The 15,058-nt window shown below is 40.0% G+C and overlaps 1 protein-coding gene across 1 annotated transcript in view; it reads left to right on the top strand.

Moving 5' to 3' along the window:
* LOC137025121 (zinc finger protein 665-like) overlaps nucleotides 1-5,680 on the top strand; it is a 30,123-nt gene extending 24,443 nt beyond the window's left edge. Inside the window, exon 9 of the mRNA XM_067393153.1 lies at nucleotides 3,736-5,680. Within this exon, the coding sequence (XP_067249254.1) occupies nucleotides 3,736-4,685 (950 nt within the window). The 3' untranslated portion in view covers nucleotides 4,686-5,680. The remainder of the gene's footprint in view (nucleotides 1-3,735) is intronic.
* The last annotated feature ends 9,378 nt before the right edge of the window (nucleotides 5,681-15,058 follow it).

Raw genomic sequence — 15,058 nt, forward strand, 5'->3', positions numbered from 1 at the left:
TTGATTGTACTAAATTTAATCAACCACTGAAGGTTATCATTGATGAAAAAATGCGTAAACTACGATCCAGTATGTGCGAAGGCTATCTTTCAGTGGATGAGCTGGACCAAAGTGAGATGGAGATTGTGCGCTTTTCTCAAAGGATGAGGTTCCCAGAGGAATTGATATCTTTACAGAGAGGTGAAGAAGTCAAGCGGAGCAGTCCTCTGTATTGTCTCAATCCAATACTTGAGGCAGGTGTGATAAGAATGTATGGACGTCTGGATAATGCAGTCATGCCTGAAGAATCGAAGCATCCAATAATACTGTCAAAGGATCTCCATGTTTCCGAGCTACTCTTAAGGCATATCCACAATGAGGTTGGACACAGTGGACGAAATTACATGCTGGCTAAGCTACGTCAACGATATTGGATACCAGGAGCAAGTTCAGCCATACGTAGAGTTCTGTCCAGATGTGTAATCTGCAAACGATTTCAAGGAACAATAGGTTGCCAGCAGATGGCAAATTTACCTTTGAGTAGAGTCTTACCGGATGAACCACCATTTACTCGAGTTGGAGTTGATTGTTTCGGCCCATTTGAAATCAAACGTGGATGAAGTACTGTGAAGCGATATGGAGTCATATTTACTTGTTTGACTATAAGAGCCATACATATCGAAGTGGTTGCATCATTAGATACAGACTCTTTCATTCACGCTTTGCGACGGTTCATAGCACGACGTGGTCAAGTATCAGAGTTACGTTCGGATAACGGAACCAACTTTGTTGGAGCTGAGCGAGAATTAAGAGAAGCCATAAAAAACTGGAACCATGATAAGATCAATGATGTTCTAATCCAGAAAAGTATCAAATGGATATTTAATCCTCCGACAGGATCTCATCACGGAGGCGTCTGGGAGAGGATGATTCGGTCAGTGAGGAAAGTTATGAATTCTATCTTAAGAGGGCAGAGTATAGATGAAGAGGGTCTTCATACGCTTTTGTGCGAAGTGGAGTCAATTATCAATGGCCGTACTATAACCAGATCATCCATGGATCCCAATGATCTAGAGGCTCTAACACCCAACCATCTGCTACTCCTGAAAACCCAACCATCTTTACCCCCTGGTTTATTTCAGAAGGAGGACCTATATGTTCGTCGTAGATGGCGACAAGTACAGTACATGGCCGACCTGTTTTGGAGGAGATGGCTAAAGGAATATCTACCTCAGCTACAGGAACGGCAGAAATGGCTTGTAAAGAGAAGAAACTTTCAAGTAGGGGATGTTGTACTTATTGTCAATGATGCTGCCCCTCGAAACTCATGGATTATGGGTAAAATTATTCATACTACACCAGATAAAAAGGGATTGATTCGCCAAGTTAGGATTAAAACAAAGTACAACTGCCTAGACAGACCGGTCACCAAGATTTGTCTACTTCTTGAATCTGAAGAAGACTGTAATTGATTTTTTTTTGTTGAGCGCTCAATGACGTACGGACATACTGACACGGATATGATGACTGACTTAAAGACACATTTTTTGGACCCTTTTTGACTGACATGACTTAAGAATTGGACTAAGAAGAAAATCATTTTTTACATGGACAATTGCATACACACACATATAAGTATATTTGTATATTTGTAAATGATTTGTATGTTGTACAATTTATATGTATTTATTGTTGTTGTTAATTGTTGATGATGATTATTATCTTTTGTTTGTAATAATCATGGGGCCGGAATGTAAGAGCGTTAATTCTTTATTTCTCATTGGTTATTCACAATCACGTGGGCACAGGTGATCACTTCCGTTTTCTTTATTATTTCCTTTGTGGGATTGATTGTTAGTTGGTGGAAGGGGCGAGTAGCAGGAGCCAACTTTCTGTTGACCGTATTCAGTGCTTGTCAAGTCATGTTTTTATGTGCTTAAATAAAACCAAAAGGCAAGTTAAATCTTCGTCTTCCTTTGATGTCAAGACCAAGTGCGAACGAGTCACGAGCCCACTACTTAGCCTCTATGTGGCTATTGGATGCCGCTAATACTGCGGGATCCCAATCCAGTGCTCTACTGTGGGCTTTGATAACTGCCAGCTTGAAAGTATTTGGGATGCAGGTTTTGCCCTTTTCAGTTGTTTAGTGGGCATAGGATTTAGTAGGGATGCACCGAATAGTCGGCCACCAAAAATTTTCGGCCGAAAACTGAAAATGCACTTTTGGGCCATTTTCGGCTGAAAATTTTCGGTGGCCGACTATTTTATCACCGACTATTTTATAAGACTTTTATCACCGAAACAATAAGGCCGAAATGTTGTGATGACGCAAACAGAAACCGAGAGATCAGCTCCTCTGATGGATCTGTAGCAGACGTTATTCCTTTAATCGCAGCACTAAAGCGTCTCCTAAGCAAAGTGGTTGAGACAGACCACGGAGTGAAAACAATGAAAAGTACAGACTCTTAGAGTCTGTCAGCATACGTTTCACTGAGATCTGTTCGGATCCTCTGCACTTCATTGCGACTGTACTTGATCCGCGTTATAAAGACTTTGATGCGGAAATAAAGCAGCGCGCACAAAAAATGATCCAGGCCGTGATGGATGGAGAGAACCTGCGTGGAGATGAAGACGGAGCAGCACCCAGCGCAGGAGAAGGAGATCAGAGCGCAGAAAAAAGACTTGTCTCTGCACCAGATGAGGGGCATGCACCCTCGTTGTCTGATATGTTCAGTGAAATCCTGCAAGAAATATTTTATACTGTGCATTGTTGCAATGTGCTAAATAAATATTTGCATAATCTTTAAAGGTCCCATTTTTCGTGTTTTTTTTGAAGCTTTGATTGTGTTTATAGTGTGAAATATAACATGTGTTCATGTTTCGCGTGTAAAAAAACACCGTATTTTTCACATAATTTACTTATCTGTTTCCACTGTCATAAAAACGGGCTGATGACTTCCTTGTTCTATGAAGTCCCTCCTTCAGAAATACGTAACGAGTTCTGATTGTGCCAGCGGTTCCTGTGTTGTGATTCGACAGCAGCTTTTTAGCGCTCCTTGCCCGGAAAGGTCACGCCTCTTACCAAGAGTTCAGTCTCTCGGGAATTATTGTCTTTTGTGTTCATTCGGCACAACACCACAATAATCCACATGTAAAACTATGTGCAGCACACGTTTCGACGACATGGCGACAAACACACTCTACAAACGCAACTCTTGCTCTTCTCTGTGGGAGCGCAACAAGACCACACCCCCTTTTTTGTGTATTCCTGTGGTCGGAGGTTAGTCAAAAAACTGTTTTAGTGACGTCATTAAAGAAGGAAGTAGAGGGATGTAGTCCAAACTGGCCGTTCGATGTAGGCAACTTCTGTTAAATAAAATATCTCGCTTGGCATTGAACTTTGAGCTTTAAAATTTTACAGCTTTTATTTATACTCTAACAACAACATTACACACTAACTAAAGTTTGAAACATGGGATCACGAAGAACGGGACCTTTAATTGATTTATTCTTTGAAACTTTAATATTAATTTATGCAATTGCAATGCCTTGATTTTAGTAAAGTTAGTACACAGTCATAGCCATAAATGTAATGGTACTAATAATTGGCATATTTTTTTTTCGGTTTTCGGCCATGGTTTCCTCTTTTTCGGTTTTCATTTCGGTGCATCCCTAAGATTTAGCATACATGTTTTTGGATTTGATGTTTTACATGTATAAATGATGTTAACTTGTTTTTGTTACTTTTTACCCTAGGCCTGATGAAGCTGAAAGAGGAGAGTCAAGACATGAATGAAATGGAAGAGAAAAAACTGTTTGAGAAATGTCATGATTTCATGACTGAAGAAACATCTACTAGTTCCTCACAGACTCATAAAACAGATTCTAGAAACCTCCAGATGACAGTTCCCACTGGAGAGAGCTCTTTGACCTGCCAACAGTGTGGAAAGTGTTTCAGTCGAAAAGGAAGCCTTAAAGTCCACATGAAAATCCACATTGAAGAGAAGCCTCACACCTGCAAACAGTGTGGGAAGAGTTTCAGTCGAAAAGGAAGCCTTAAAGGCCACATGAGAATCCACATTGAAGAGAAGCCTCACACCTGCAAACAGTGTGGAAAGAGTTTCAATCGAAAAGGAACCCTTGAAGCCCACTTGAGAGTTCACACTGGAGAGAAGCCGTTCATATGCACCCAGTGTGGAAGGAGATTTAGATATAAAGAAAGCCTTAAAGCCCACATGATAATCCACAGTGGAGAAAAGCCATTCATATGCTCTCAGTGTGGAAAGAGTTTCAGACATAAAGAAAGTTTTAATAATCACATGAGGATTCACTCGGGGGAGAACCTTTTTAAATGTCATCAATGTGAAAGGAGTTTCACTGACAGTAATCACCTTCAGAATCATGTAAAAAATCACACCGCAGTGAAGCCTTTCAAATGCTGTCAGTGTGAAAAGAGTTTCACAAACAGAACAAACCTTGAGGAACACATGAGAATCCACACTGGAGAGAAGCCTTTCACCTGCCCTCATTGTGGAAAGAGCTTCACACTCAAAGGAAACCTAAAGATTCACTTGAGAGTTCACACTGGAGAGAAGCCTTACAAGTGTCTAGAGTGTGAAGAGTGTTTCGCATATCACACAGAACTGAAACGGCATTTGCAAACTCATGTTACGACTGAGACAAATCAGACAATATTTAACAAATAATTGTTTAAAACTCACTCTGAGGTCACGTTTTATTGTGCTGAAGTATGTGTTTCCTAAGAAAGAGCAGAGACACATTGAAAACCCTCAAAACAGACTTTGCTGCATTAATATATAGACAGGCTGTTCGTAAATGAACATGCATATTCATAGGACATGGCATCCATTATTACCGTTTGTGTATTATGTCTTGTTTTTGTATTCACTGCTGTATGCATATTTTATGATAAGAGCCCATGGTTAACGTAAACTCACCTATACCAAGTTTGGTGTCTACGAGTTTGTATTTTGAAGATTTAAATGATATGATATATTGATACCTGTGCAACATATCAGTATTACGAGAATCTTTAATAGTTTCTTCAAAACAACTCAGCCAGTTTCACATGCAGATCCCCTGCCACAAACGCAAGGGCTTGTGAAAAAAGCCCCCACAGGAGGAATCTTGTCGCTCTGAAAACCAACCTTCTCAGTTGTCAGGTCAACCCTAAGAGGTGTGACTTCAACCTGAGGTTAAAAGCCAGCACACAATGCTCCTCCCTCTCTGTTTTGCTTTGACGGACTGAGGCCCTGCAGGGCGACCTCTTCAGGTCAAGGCCTGTAGTCCTAAACCTGCACCCCAGCCATGGTCTCATCTAGAAGGGAGAAAGACCTCTTTCCTACTACAAGAGTCAAAATAACAGCTTAAGTTGTTTCATATTTCTTCACCCAAAGCAGAAGATGTTGATTATGACTTAGAACCAAACCATCAAGGATTTCTCCACAGCCTGCAGATCCGATGCTCCTCAACAGAGTAAAGACATTTTGGAAGTACACTAAAGAACACTAAACAGTGATCTAGTACTAATTTGTGAACCACCTTTGTTAGCTAAGGTGCTTTATTACTGAGAAAAAAGATGATGAATCTTTTACAGATTGTTTTTGACTTTTTCCCATAGCTCCATTTCCTGTCCCACTTACGGTTCAACTGTATCATTGCTCATTTTTACCTATGTATGTGTGTGACCTGAGTGTATGTTATATGTTTGTTTGTTAGTTTAGTTATGTGTTCATGATTTAGTTAATAAAACTTGTGTACAATACATATTTGGTTCTGTCTCTCTACAGCTGAATGTGGGCTTTATCTGATTTTTCCACCTTCATGACCACTTCTTTTATTTGTATTATTGTATATATGTATATTATTTTTAGATTCTCCATCTCCTTATACTTTTCCTTGAGGCTTTTTAATTTATTTTTGTGCACATTTACTCCAGTGGTCACACCTGACCTGACCATCTTCTTTGCTATAGTTTCAAGTATTAAGCTGTTGAGGTAGACAGCCTTTATTTTTTGCAGTGTATTTGTGGGGTGCTTTGAATATGCTGTAAAACTGGGACATCTCCAGAGATGGCTCCAGTTGGAGACAAAACACCCAAAACTGTGACTGTACCCAATCACCCTACTCCACACACAATCCCATCCATGTTAAAGTCACTGTATGATTTTAAGTTTTTAAGATGAGAACTTCAGAATTTTGGAGTTTGACTTGCTTATGATTTCTTCTGCCTTCATTCTGATGCACTGGCTGCAGTGCACTTCAAGTCAGTGAAATCTTATTTTTCTCTTAAGGGTGAGTACTTTCCACATGTAGAAAAGCAAGCTCAGAGGCTGTTGGTACGATTTGTGGTAAGAAGTACACTATACTGCCAAAAGTATTTGGACACCCCTCCAAATCATTGAATTCAGGTGGTCCAATCACTTCCATGGCCACAGGGCATCGAGAGCTTCCCAAAACAGCAGGAACTTTGCTAGAGACTTGTGACAGTGTAAATTTGCTGGTCAAATCTGGCATGCAATAAATCTACCTTGATTGCAAAGAACTCTTGAATCACAAAATGTGTCCCCACAGTGGCAAAGTAAGCTTAGGGAATTAGACATTTCTTTGAATGTTGATGGTTTGCCTTTCTTTAAAAGTAGCAGTCTATCACTGTGTCGTGTTCTGTGTAAAATTAATTTGTCTGCTTCCTCATTTTTCCCATTTGTTTTGTGCTGTGGGACCTCAAAGCGTAGTAATCTTGAATTTCTGGACAATGTTGTCAGGGAACTCCATAATTTGATGGAAAATGGTTTAGAATTTGGAAAAACACTGTGTGACCTGTGACTCTCTGGCCAAGGCTTTGGTGAAAAGGTTTGGGGGATGGCCATCATGTAATCTATCCTAATGTCAGTAACATAAATCTCAGAAGAGATTCATTCATTAATTCATTCAGAGAGAAGACGCAGGAGGAACGCCACCTCCTTTCAGACATATCTCCATTTTGCCAACTGTCTACTGATATGGTTAAGCAGATCCCTATTGATTACATGCATCAATGTTGCCTAGGTGTCATGCACATATTGGTTATCCTGTGGTTGCATGGTCCAAAGGGGATTAGATTGTCTTCTGCAGTGCTGGCCCTAGCCTCTTTGGCACCCTAGGCAAACATTTTTTTGGTGCCCCCTTATATTGTGATTTATCCAAAGGGGCGAATCTACAAAATTATTTATAGGGTGGCAAAGGGGTGGCAACACCAAAGCAAGCGTTCATGTATAGTTTTTGGAGATTTATAGCCTTACATACACAATTGTGTTCACACACATTGCATTACCAGAAAGTATCTATATACTGTATGAAATTAATAAATAACAAAATTTCAATATCCATCATGGCACCAAGTAAACACTATCTGAAAAACTTCTAAATGAGTCTGAGCTTATATCACTAAAGGAGATGAGCAGTTTTATTAATATTACACAGGCTACTTCAATGGTATAAATCACATTTTAGTGCAAGTTAAAGAGCAACAAAACAGTTTTTGAGTTTCTGTTATTAACAGAGGTGGGAATGTCTGTGTGTGTTCCCCCAGAATACCCTATCAACCACATACTCTAGCAACACATCAGCAACTGCATAGCAAGAGCCTAGCAACCACCCAGAATCTCCTAGCAACCACCTAGCAACACTTTAGCAATCACCCAGAACATCTATATTCTGGACTAACTGACCAAAGTCTTTACATTTTTTAAACAAGACTTGAAGTTGGGTTTATGACAAGCCAACATAAATTTGTCCTTCAAACTTTTCAGTCTCTATTGTTTGTCTTGATTGCTAATGCACAATTCATGAAACAATTCAACATGTTCTCACAGCTAAACACAATATCAAAACTATACACCAACTTGCACAAACCTCAAACATCCAGGTCAAAATAAAATGTTCTAGTCAAAAACTTATTAAAATCAAACTTTGGCATCAGATGACACACAAAACATAACAAATACACAGACCATTGCACTGCCCAGTGAACACTAGTGAGATCAATTCATATAACACGGTAACAAAAATACCTCTTTTTCATTTTACTGTTATAAATTGATCTTGCAGTAGATGAAAAGCATGAGAAAAATAAGTATGAACTTGGTATTCACCACAATACAGTAGACTGTCAATTACAGTAAAAGTAAATTCAGCATCCTCTGCACATTTAGCTAAATTTCATTACAGTACAGTACTATAGCAGTGTATTGGTCTTCTGACACAAGACTATATACCTAGGCAATCATTTCTCAGTGCTGCAAAAAATACAGTATACATATAACAAATGGCTAAGAAAATTGCAAAACATTGAGGGTGTACAATGTGACATTTCCCTCATTTAAAGTAGCCTACTGGTACTGTGTAAGTTTAAAACACCTGTAAATTATTCATTCAGCTCTCTCAGATTTTTACTGGTGTGTCATCAGTTTTGCTACCTAATGTTGTCATTGTTAAACGTTTTGAGAAACGTGTTTTTGAACGAATGGTTTGGGAAACTGGGCAAACTGAATCACTTCTAATGTGTTATAATCTAGAAAAGCTAAAATACGTTTAGATTCTTACCCCAACTCTGCTATTAGTTTCTGTGATCGGATCATCGGGATCTCCGTATTGATTTCATGTTATTGGTTCGTCAGATGGCAAAAATACCTTTATGCATGATGAAAGTGGAGCGGGCGGTCGCTGAATCAGCTCGTCAAAAAATTACGAAAATGAATCTGACATATTCGGATGGGACTACATTTCTCACAGGACTTCTGAGTTAGCCGGGAAGCAGTAATTTTCCGATTCACGTACAAATATGGGAAAAAAATCGTAAGTGAACTTGGCTGCGCTGTGTTTTTGACTCTCAAAGAACCGGTTCATAAAAGTCATTTGTTAATGAAGCATACTGGACACGCTGCATGCAACCATCATGCACAGTTTATTGAAAGACGTGTTTTCTTGCCATCACTTTGTGATAAGCAATTTTTTTAGATATCGTATTGATGCGCCACTCCTGAAAAGCAGTACTTGAAACACTACTTAGGCTACATATTTTATTCTGTGATAATTTTGGGGTGGCAAAGCTTTTTCTTAGGGTGGCAGATGCCACCCCGTGCCACCCCGGTAGATCCGCCCCTGTCCACGCATCTGGCCTCTTTGGCGCCCCCTAGCAAGATTGCGCCCTTAGCATTTGCCTATACTGCCTATATAACGGGTCGGCTCTGGTCTACTGGCCAGATAAAGAAAGTCACTAGCATACTTGTGGCACTTCAACCATCCATCCCTACTGTGTTTGCCAGGAAGTCACGTTGCCTAGAGGAAATTGAAAGGTTGAAGACCACGGAACTGTGCCGGTTTGCTCTTTATACTGGGAAAATTGTGTTAAATGGTCTCATACCTGGCAGATTGTATGACCAGTTTATGTTACTCAGTGAGGCACTAGCTTTTCTGGTCAGTCCTGCCCTTGCCAAGAAAGATAACTTTTATGCTGAAGAACTGCTGAATGGCAGTGACTTTTTGGTGAATAACACTAGTACACCTTGCATCTGATGCTAACCACTTTGGCAGTCTTGATGAGTGCAGTGTGTTCAGATTTGTTTGTTACTTGCACCAGCTTAAAAGGTTGGTTCGTTCTGGCAGAAGTCCTGTTTCACAAATTGTCAGACAGCCTTGTGAAATGGACAGACAAGGCTACCCCTGTTAAAAAAACAGCATATGCTGGTAAGGTAGGTTTTGAAGCTGGGGTGCTGGTGTAACAGCACTTGACCAGCATAGGACCAGAACTTGACCAGGATAAACCAAACCAACTAAGGACCAGCACTTGACCAGCTAAAACCAGCATCCCAGCTTCAAAACCTACCTTACCAGCAGGTTTTTTTCAACAGGGACCACTCTCAGAACTATTTTTGCTCTTAGGGTGTTTTCATACCTATGGATCGCTTGTTTTGTTCCGAAACAGGGACTAAATTTGTTACAATGTTGCATTTTCTTCTTGGTTCGGTTCGCTTTCACATGGCAACATTTCAAAGCGTACCAAAATGCGTTCAGGCAAGTCACATGCGAGTACAACTGTCCTCTTATTGGTCAGAGTTTTCGCTGCGTCATCCATCAAAATAATGATTGACAAGCTAGCTCCATGAGCTTATTGTGGCTTTATTTGTAACTGTCGAGACACACACAAACACTTTATAAATGTAGCCGTCTCTCCCGCTGTTAATTATAAACTCCATTCATATTTGCTGCGGCAAATTCAAACCCGCGCTCTTTCTCTCTCTCTCTCCGTCTCTGGATTTCCCAGCGCTGTCTAGTAGGCGACCTGTTGTCCGTGTGTCTGTCAAGAGAGACCATCTGAATTTTATAATGAAGCAGAGCGGGAATTGAGACTTCGTCGGGACAGCATTCTCGCACAGAGAAGTGTAATTACACACCAGAGGCGCTCGTTGGTTTTCAGATATGGTAAATAATGTGCTCACTCACAGAATCAGACATTACTGCTTTTTATATCATATTTTCTGTTATGAAAATGATATCATTTGGTCCGTTGGTCCGTTAACTGGGTCGGATTGCTTTCACATCTCAAGCGAACCGCTCCAGAGTTCGTTTGAAAGCGTACCGAGACCACCTCTTCAAGCAGGTCTCGGCACGCTTGTTTGGTCTGCTTTTGGTGCGCACCCGAGTGCGATTGCTGCTTTCACACCTGCCCAAACGAACCGCACCAAAGGGGCAAACGAACTCTGGTACGATTCAACCGAACTAAATGAGGCAGGTGTGAAAGCACCCTTAGTGATGTGGAATGCTGTGAGGTTGTAGAGGGAGAGCATGAGAGTATGCGGTCCCACTTTATATTAAGTGGCCTTAACTACTATGTACTTACATTTCAATTAATCATTTGATACATTGTACTTATTGTGTACATACATGTTTTTACATTGTACTTATATTTTAAAAACACCTGCATGTAATTACATCTGTAATTAATTTCTGTAATTACATTTATAATTACACTGTTGACCCATCCCTTACACCTTACCCCCACACTTAAACCTGCCCATACCACCAAAGCTTCCCCTAACCTTACCCGTACCACACCTCAATAGCAGCAAATGTGTTTTGCAATTCAATATGAACCCAATAAGTACATTGTACTTATTTTTTGATGTAAGTACATAGTAGTTAAGGCCACTTAATATAAAGTGGGACAGAGTATGCTTAGTCATGTGTATGACCACCTGGAGCACCTGTTTATAGAGCACTGTGTTGCCTTGTAGTGGTTATTTTACTTTATTATTATTTTTCGTCTGAATCCTCTTTATAATCTAAACTCAAGTCAGCTTTCCAAAGAATGGTAAGTGTTTGAAAGTCAGCCGACTTAAAGTGCATATTGCAGGTTTAACATTTTTTTCGAGATGAATATATAACCTTGTACAAAAATACCATATAAAAAGGTACTGCAGGGTTTAAAAATGTTTTGCGAGACATAAGGGCATTAATTTCGTAGATAAAGTGACGGTCTCTGTAAAAAACGCTTTTTTTTTTGGTGTCGCGTCATTTTACGTCACTACAGGGAGATGTTCGCCGAGCTCAGTGTTGATTCAGTGCAGAATATATTGGTATTTAGCAACAGCGGCCGTGAATCAGTGTGTTTTCGGTAGTTTTTGTATTCTATTTATCATCGTAATGGTAAATTATTGTGTTTGTGGAGGTCTTGACATCGAGTACAGAGGTTTACTAACAAGAAAAACTACGCTGCTATCTTCCGTGCCGGGGTTTGTTCACTTCACTTCTGCATCTGTGTCGAAAAACGCGTTCATTATAGACAGGAGGATTATCATCCTGGTGATATGATGGGAGTTCAACACTGTAATACTTCTGTAAATGATTATATTAAATGAATAAACTTACACATGCTATGCTTCTTCACCGTTTTTACTTGAATCAGTTTCAACACTGATGAATACAAATTTTGTACACATGCATACAGTCTCACACTCACACAAAACAGTTTTGAATGATGTGCTGATAATGTAAATACTCCAATTTCATGCATGCCATGTAACTTATATATACATAAGTTCACACAACTACATAATCACGGCGTCATACATCCTCACACTATCAGTGAATGGGCACGGAATAAACTCATAACACAGAATTAATGAATAAAGGATAACATGAAATACAGTAAGTTAACACTATATGTTTGGCCGCCGGCGGGAGACGTGATCACGGATCCGTCAGAGATGCAGCTCGATGAAAACTTACGGTGCACATTTTAAGTTTTGTGTTTGATTATTACATTTGCTAACTACCAAATCAGTCGTGATGAGAAACGGCTATATCACGTAACGTTAGTGTGGACGGATATAAACGCGTGTGACATACGCTTGATCAAACTTTATTCGTTTCTGTTATTAGTAATCAGTTAGGCCTACTCCTAGATGACCAATAGCTTTGCTATTGCCTGATTCATGATAATAATCTGTACAATATTGTGATCTGAGCACATGTCGTTACGTTATATCTATAAGCTAACACTGGTCTCTGTCCTGTTCTCCACTGCTTCTCCTCACACAACAGCTCAATTTGTCTCTTTTGACCGTTATTCTGTCTAATTCTGGCCTATCCCTGCTCTCTTGACCACATAGCAGGCTAATTGTATGGCTGTGATTAGTTATACGAGTATAAATAAGCATTTACAATTTCCTCAGCATCCGAACTGTCATTGCGATCCATTGTTTATATTGATCGCGTTCCCTTCAGTGACGTCACGTCCGATTGGGCATTTTTCAGATGCGGAAGTAAAATTCTCTCACAAAAAACGACTCCAGAAGCCTATGTAGCGTATTTATGCGTGTTTTTTCAAGAAAATCTATTTCATACATTATTTTTCTACACATTGAATCACTAAAGCTCTAACCTGCAATATGCCCTTTAAATGTTATTTATTTTTAAGTTATAAAGTTTTTTTATGTGTGCCTTTTAGGTCACAGATGACTGTTTTTTTATTACAAATTTGAACAAGACAACACTGTGGAAACAGTGCCTTTAATGTGGCTGGAAAAAATCAGTAGTTCATATAATTATATTTAAATTAAGCCAGAAAGCTTTTGTGGTATTGGTAATTGAAAATCTCAGTGGTATTGATAGCTGTGAATATGCTGTAAAATGACCTCTCATTTCTGAGAACGTCTCCTGTTGGGGACCAAACACCCAAAACGGTGACTGTCCCCAATCAACCTACTCCACACACAATCCCCTCCATGTTAAAGTTACTGCATGATTTTAAGTTTTCAAGATGATTTAAGAACTTCAGGGTCTGTATTCACAAAACCCTAACTTGCCGATTTAGGAGAAACTCTTAGAAAAAGGGGTTCCCAAACACATTCCCGGAGCCTCCCCAGAACTGCATGTTTTCCATGTCTCCTTAATCAAACACACCTGATTCAGATCATCAGCTCATTAGTCGAGACTCCAAGACATGAAATGGGTGTGTCGGATAAAGGAGACATGCAAAATGTGCAGTGCTGGGGAGGCTCCGGGAATGTGTTTGGAAACACCTGGCCAGGCTACTGGCCCGACACTGGAAAAACAGCTACTGTAGTACTGATAGCCATCATTTGAGTTTGTGGTAAAACAATAGAATAGGCATTTAACCTGTGAATTACCCAATGACACCTTTGTGTGCACATTAGCAAAGCAATACCAACAAATAAGTTACACATTATTTATGCAAATTCTGAAAGTAACCAGTGATCACTTGATAGGCACACAGTCCTGTAAAGTGTTCTGTTATCGAAACATCAGATGTCCCGCAAGCCACACTACACAGAATAACTGACATTTGTTCAATGTGAGAAACATCAGGCGAAAGGCTAAATTCTGTTCAGCTAAATGGCATATTGTGCTGATGATTCTGGTTAGTACGGCACACCAGTGATTTCTCTCGCTCTTGATCAGCTCCATGTTACGTTCAGTTTTCTTACTGGCAATTCCAGACTTGAGAGCATGCCATGTCTCCATCCTTCGTCTTTCCACCCCTCTGCTCTTTAGTCACTGCTCCACAAGCACTAGAACTAGCTAGACTAAGGTTAGCTTCTTGAGCAGTATCAGAACCTTTCGGGAAAAAGTTCATTTAGGATAGCTTTCCAAGCTTTTCCATCTTGCCTGTGCATGCCTTCTGTATTCAGCACCACTAGAATTTGAACTTCTCATTGTGATTACCTGCTCTTAACAAAGCCATCGATTATTCAATGTTCGTGCTCGTCATGGTGCAGCCTGTGGCACCCTCCAGTGGTCTTGCCCCCGTCAGTTGCCTAGTTTGCCCAGCACTTCCCCCGGCCCTGGTCATTCTGCTCGAAGAAACAAAAGAATGTCCTACTGACGACCACTCCACATAAAGATGCCCTTGTGAGTACCAGGGAGGACAAGAAGCCAGAAGTCATCTACTACAACAAAAACAAACAAGGAGTTGACAAACTTGATAAGATATGCTTCTTTTTTGTACTGTTCACTATTTTAGTACATTGCCTAATTGTTTAATATGGTGTAAAAGCATTGTCTGCAAGGCACATGCAATATCCTGTTATCAGTCATGTGGATAATTTCACAAAATAACCAGTTCACATAAAGACCTGGTGTTTATCATTTTGATTTGTTTTTAATTAGGAAAATTTAAAGAAAATGATCACTTTGGTATTGTTGCTCATGACATTTTCTTTGTGTGACAGTGTCAACACAAGGGTTAAGGACAAAAAATGTAATACATGTGGAAAAACGGGCCATATCAGTCACGTTTGAAGAAGTAGCAATGACAGAAAAACTAAGAGTGGAAACACAGCAAAAATGCCCAATGCCGCTTTGCTCAGCTGACGTTGTTCTCCAAACACTGGACAAGCATTGCATCCTGAAGGTGTAATTGATGTGCATGTGAAAATGGGCAAGCAGACAGCAGATCTTCCATTGTATGTTGTGCGGGGGGGCTATCTACCACTCTATAGCAGAGAGCAGTTGTGTCAGAGCAAAGTGAGCTGCAAAGAAATAAAAAGTCAAGTTG

Source organism: Chanodichthys erythropterus, chromosome 8, assembly GCF_024489055.1.
Source record: "Chanodichthys erythropterus isolate Z2021 chromosome 8, ASM2448905v1, whole genome shotgun sequence".
In the NCBI taxonomy this organism is placed as follows: domain Eukaryota; kingdom Metazoa; phylum Chordata; class Actinopteri; order Cypriniformes; family Xenocyprididae; genus Chanodichthys; species Chanodichthys erythropterus.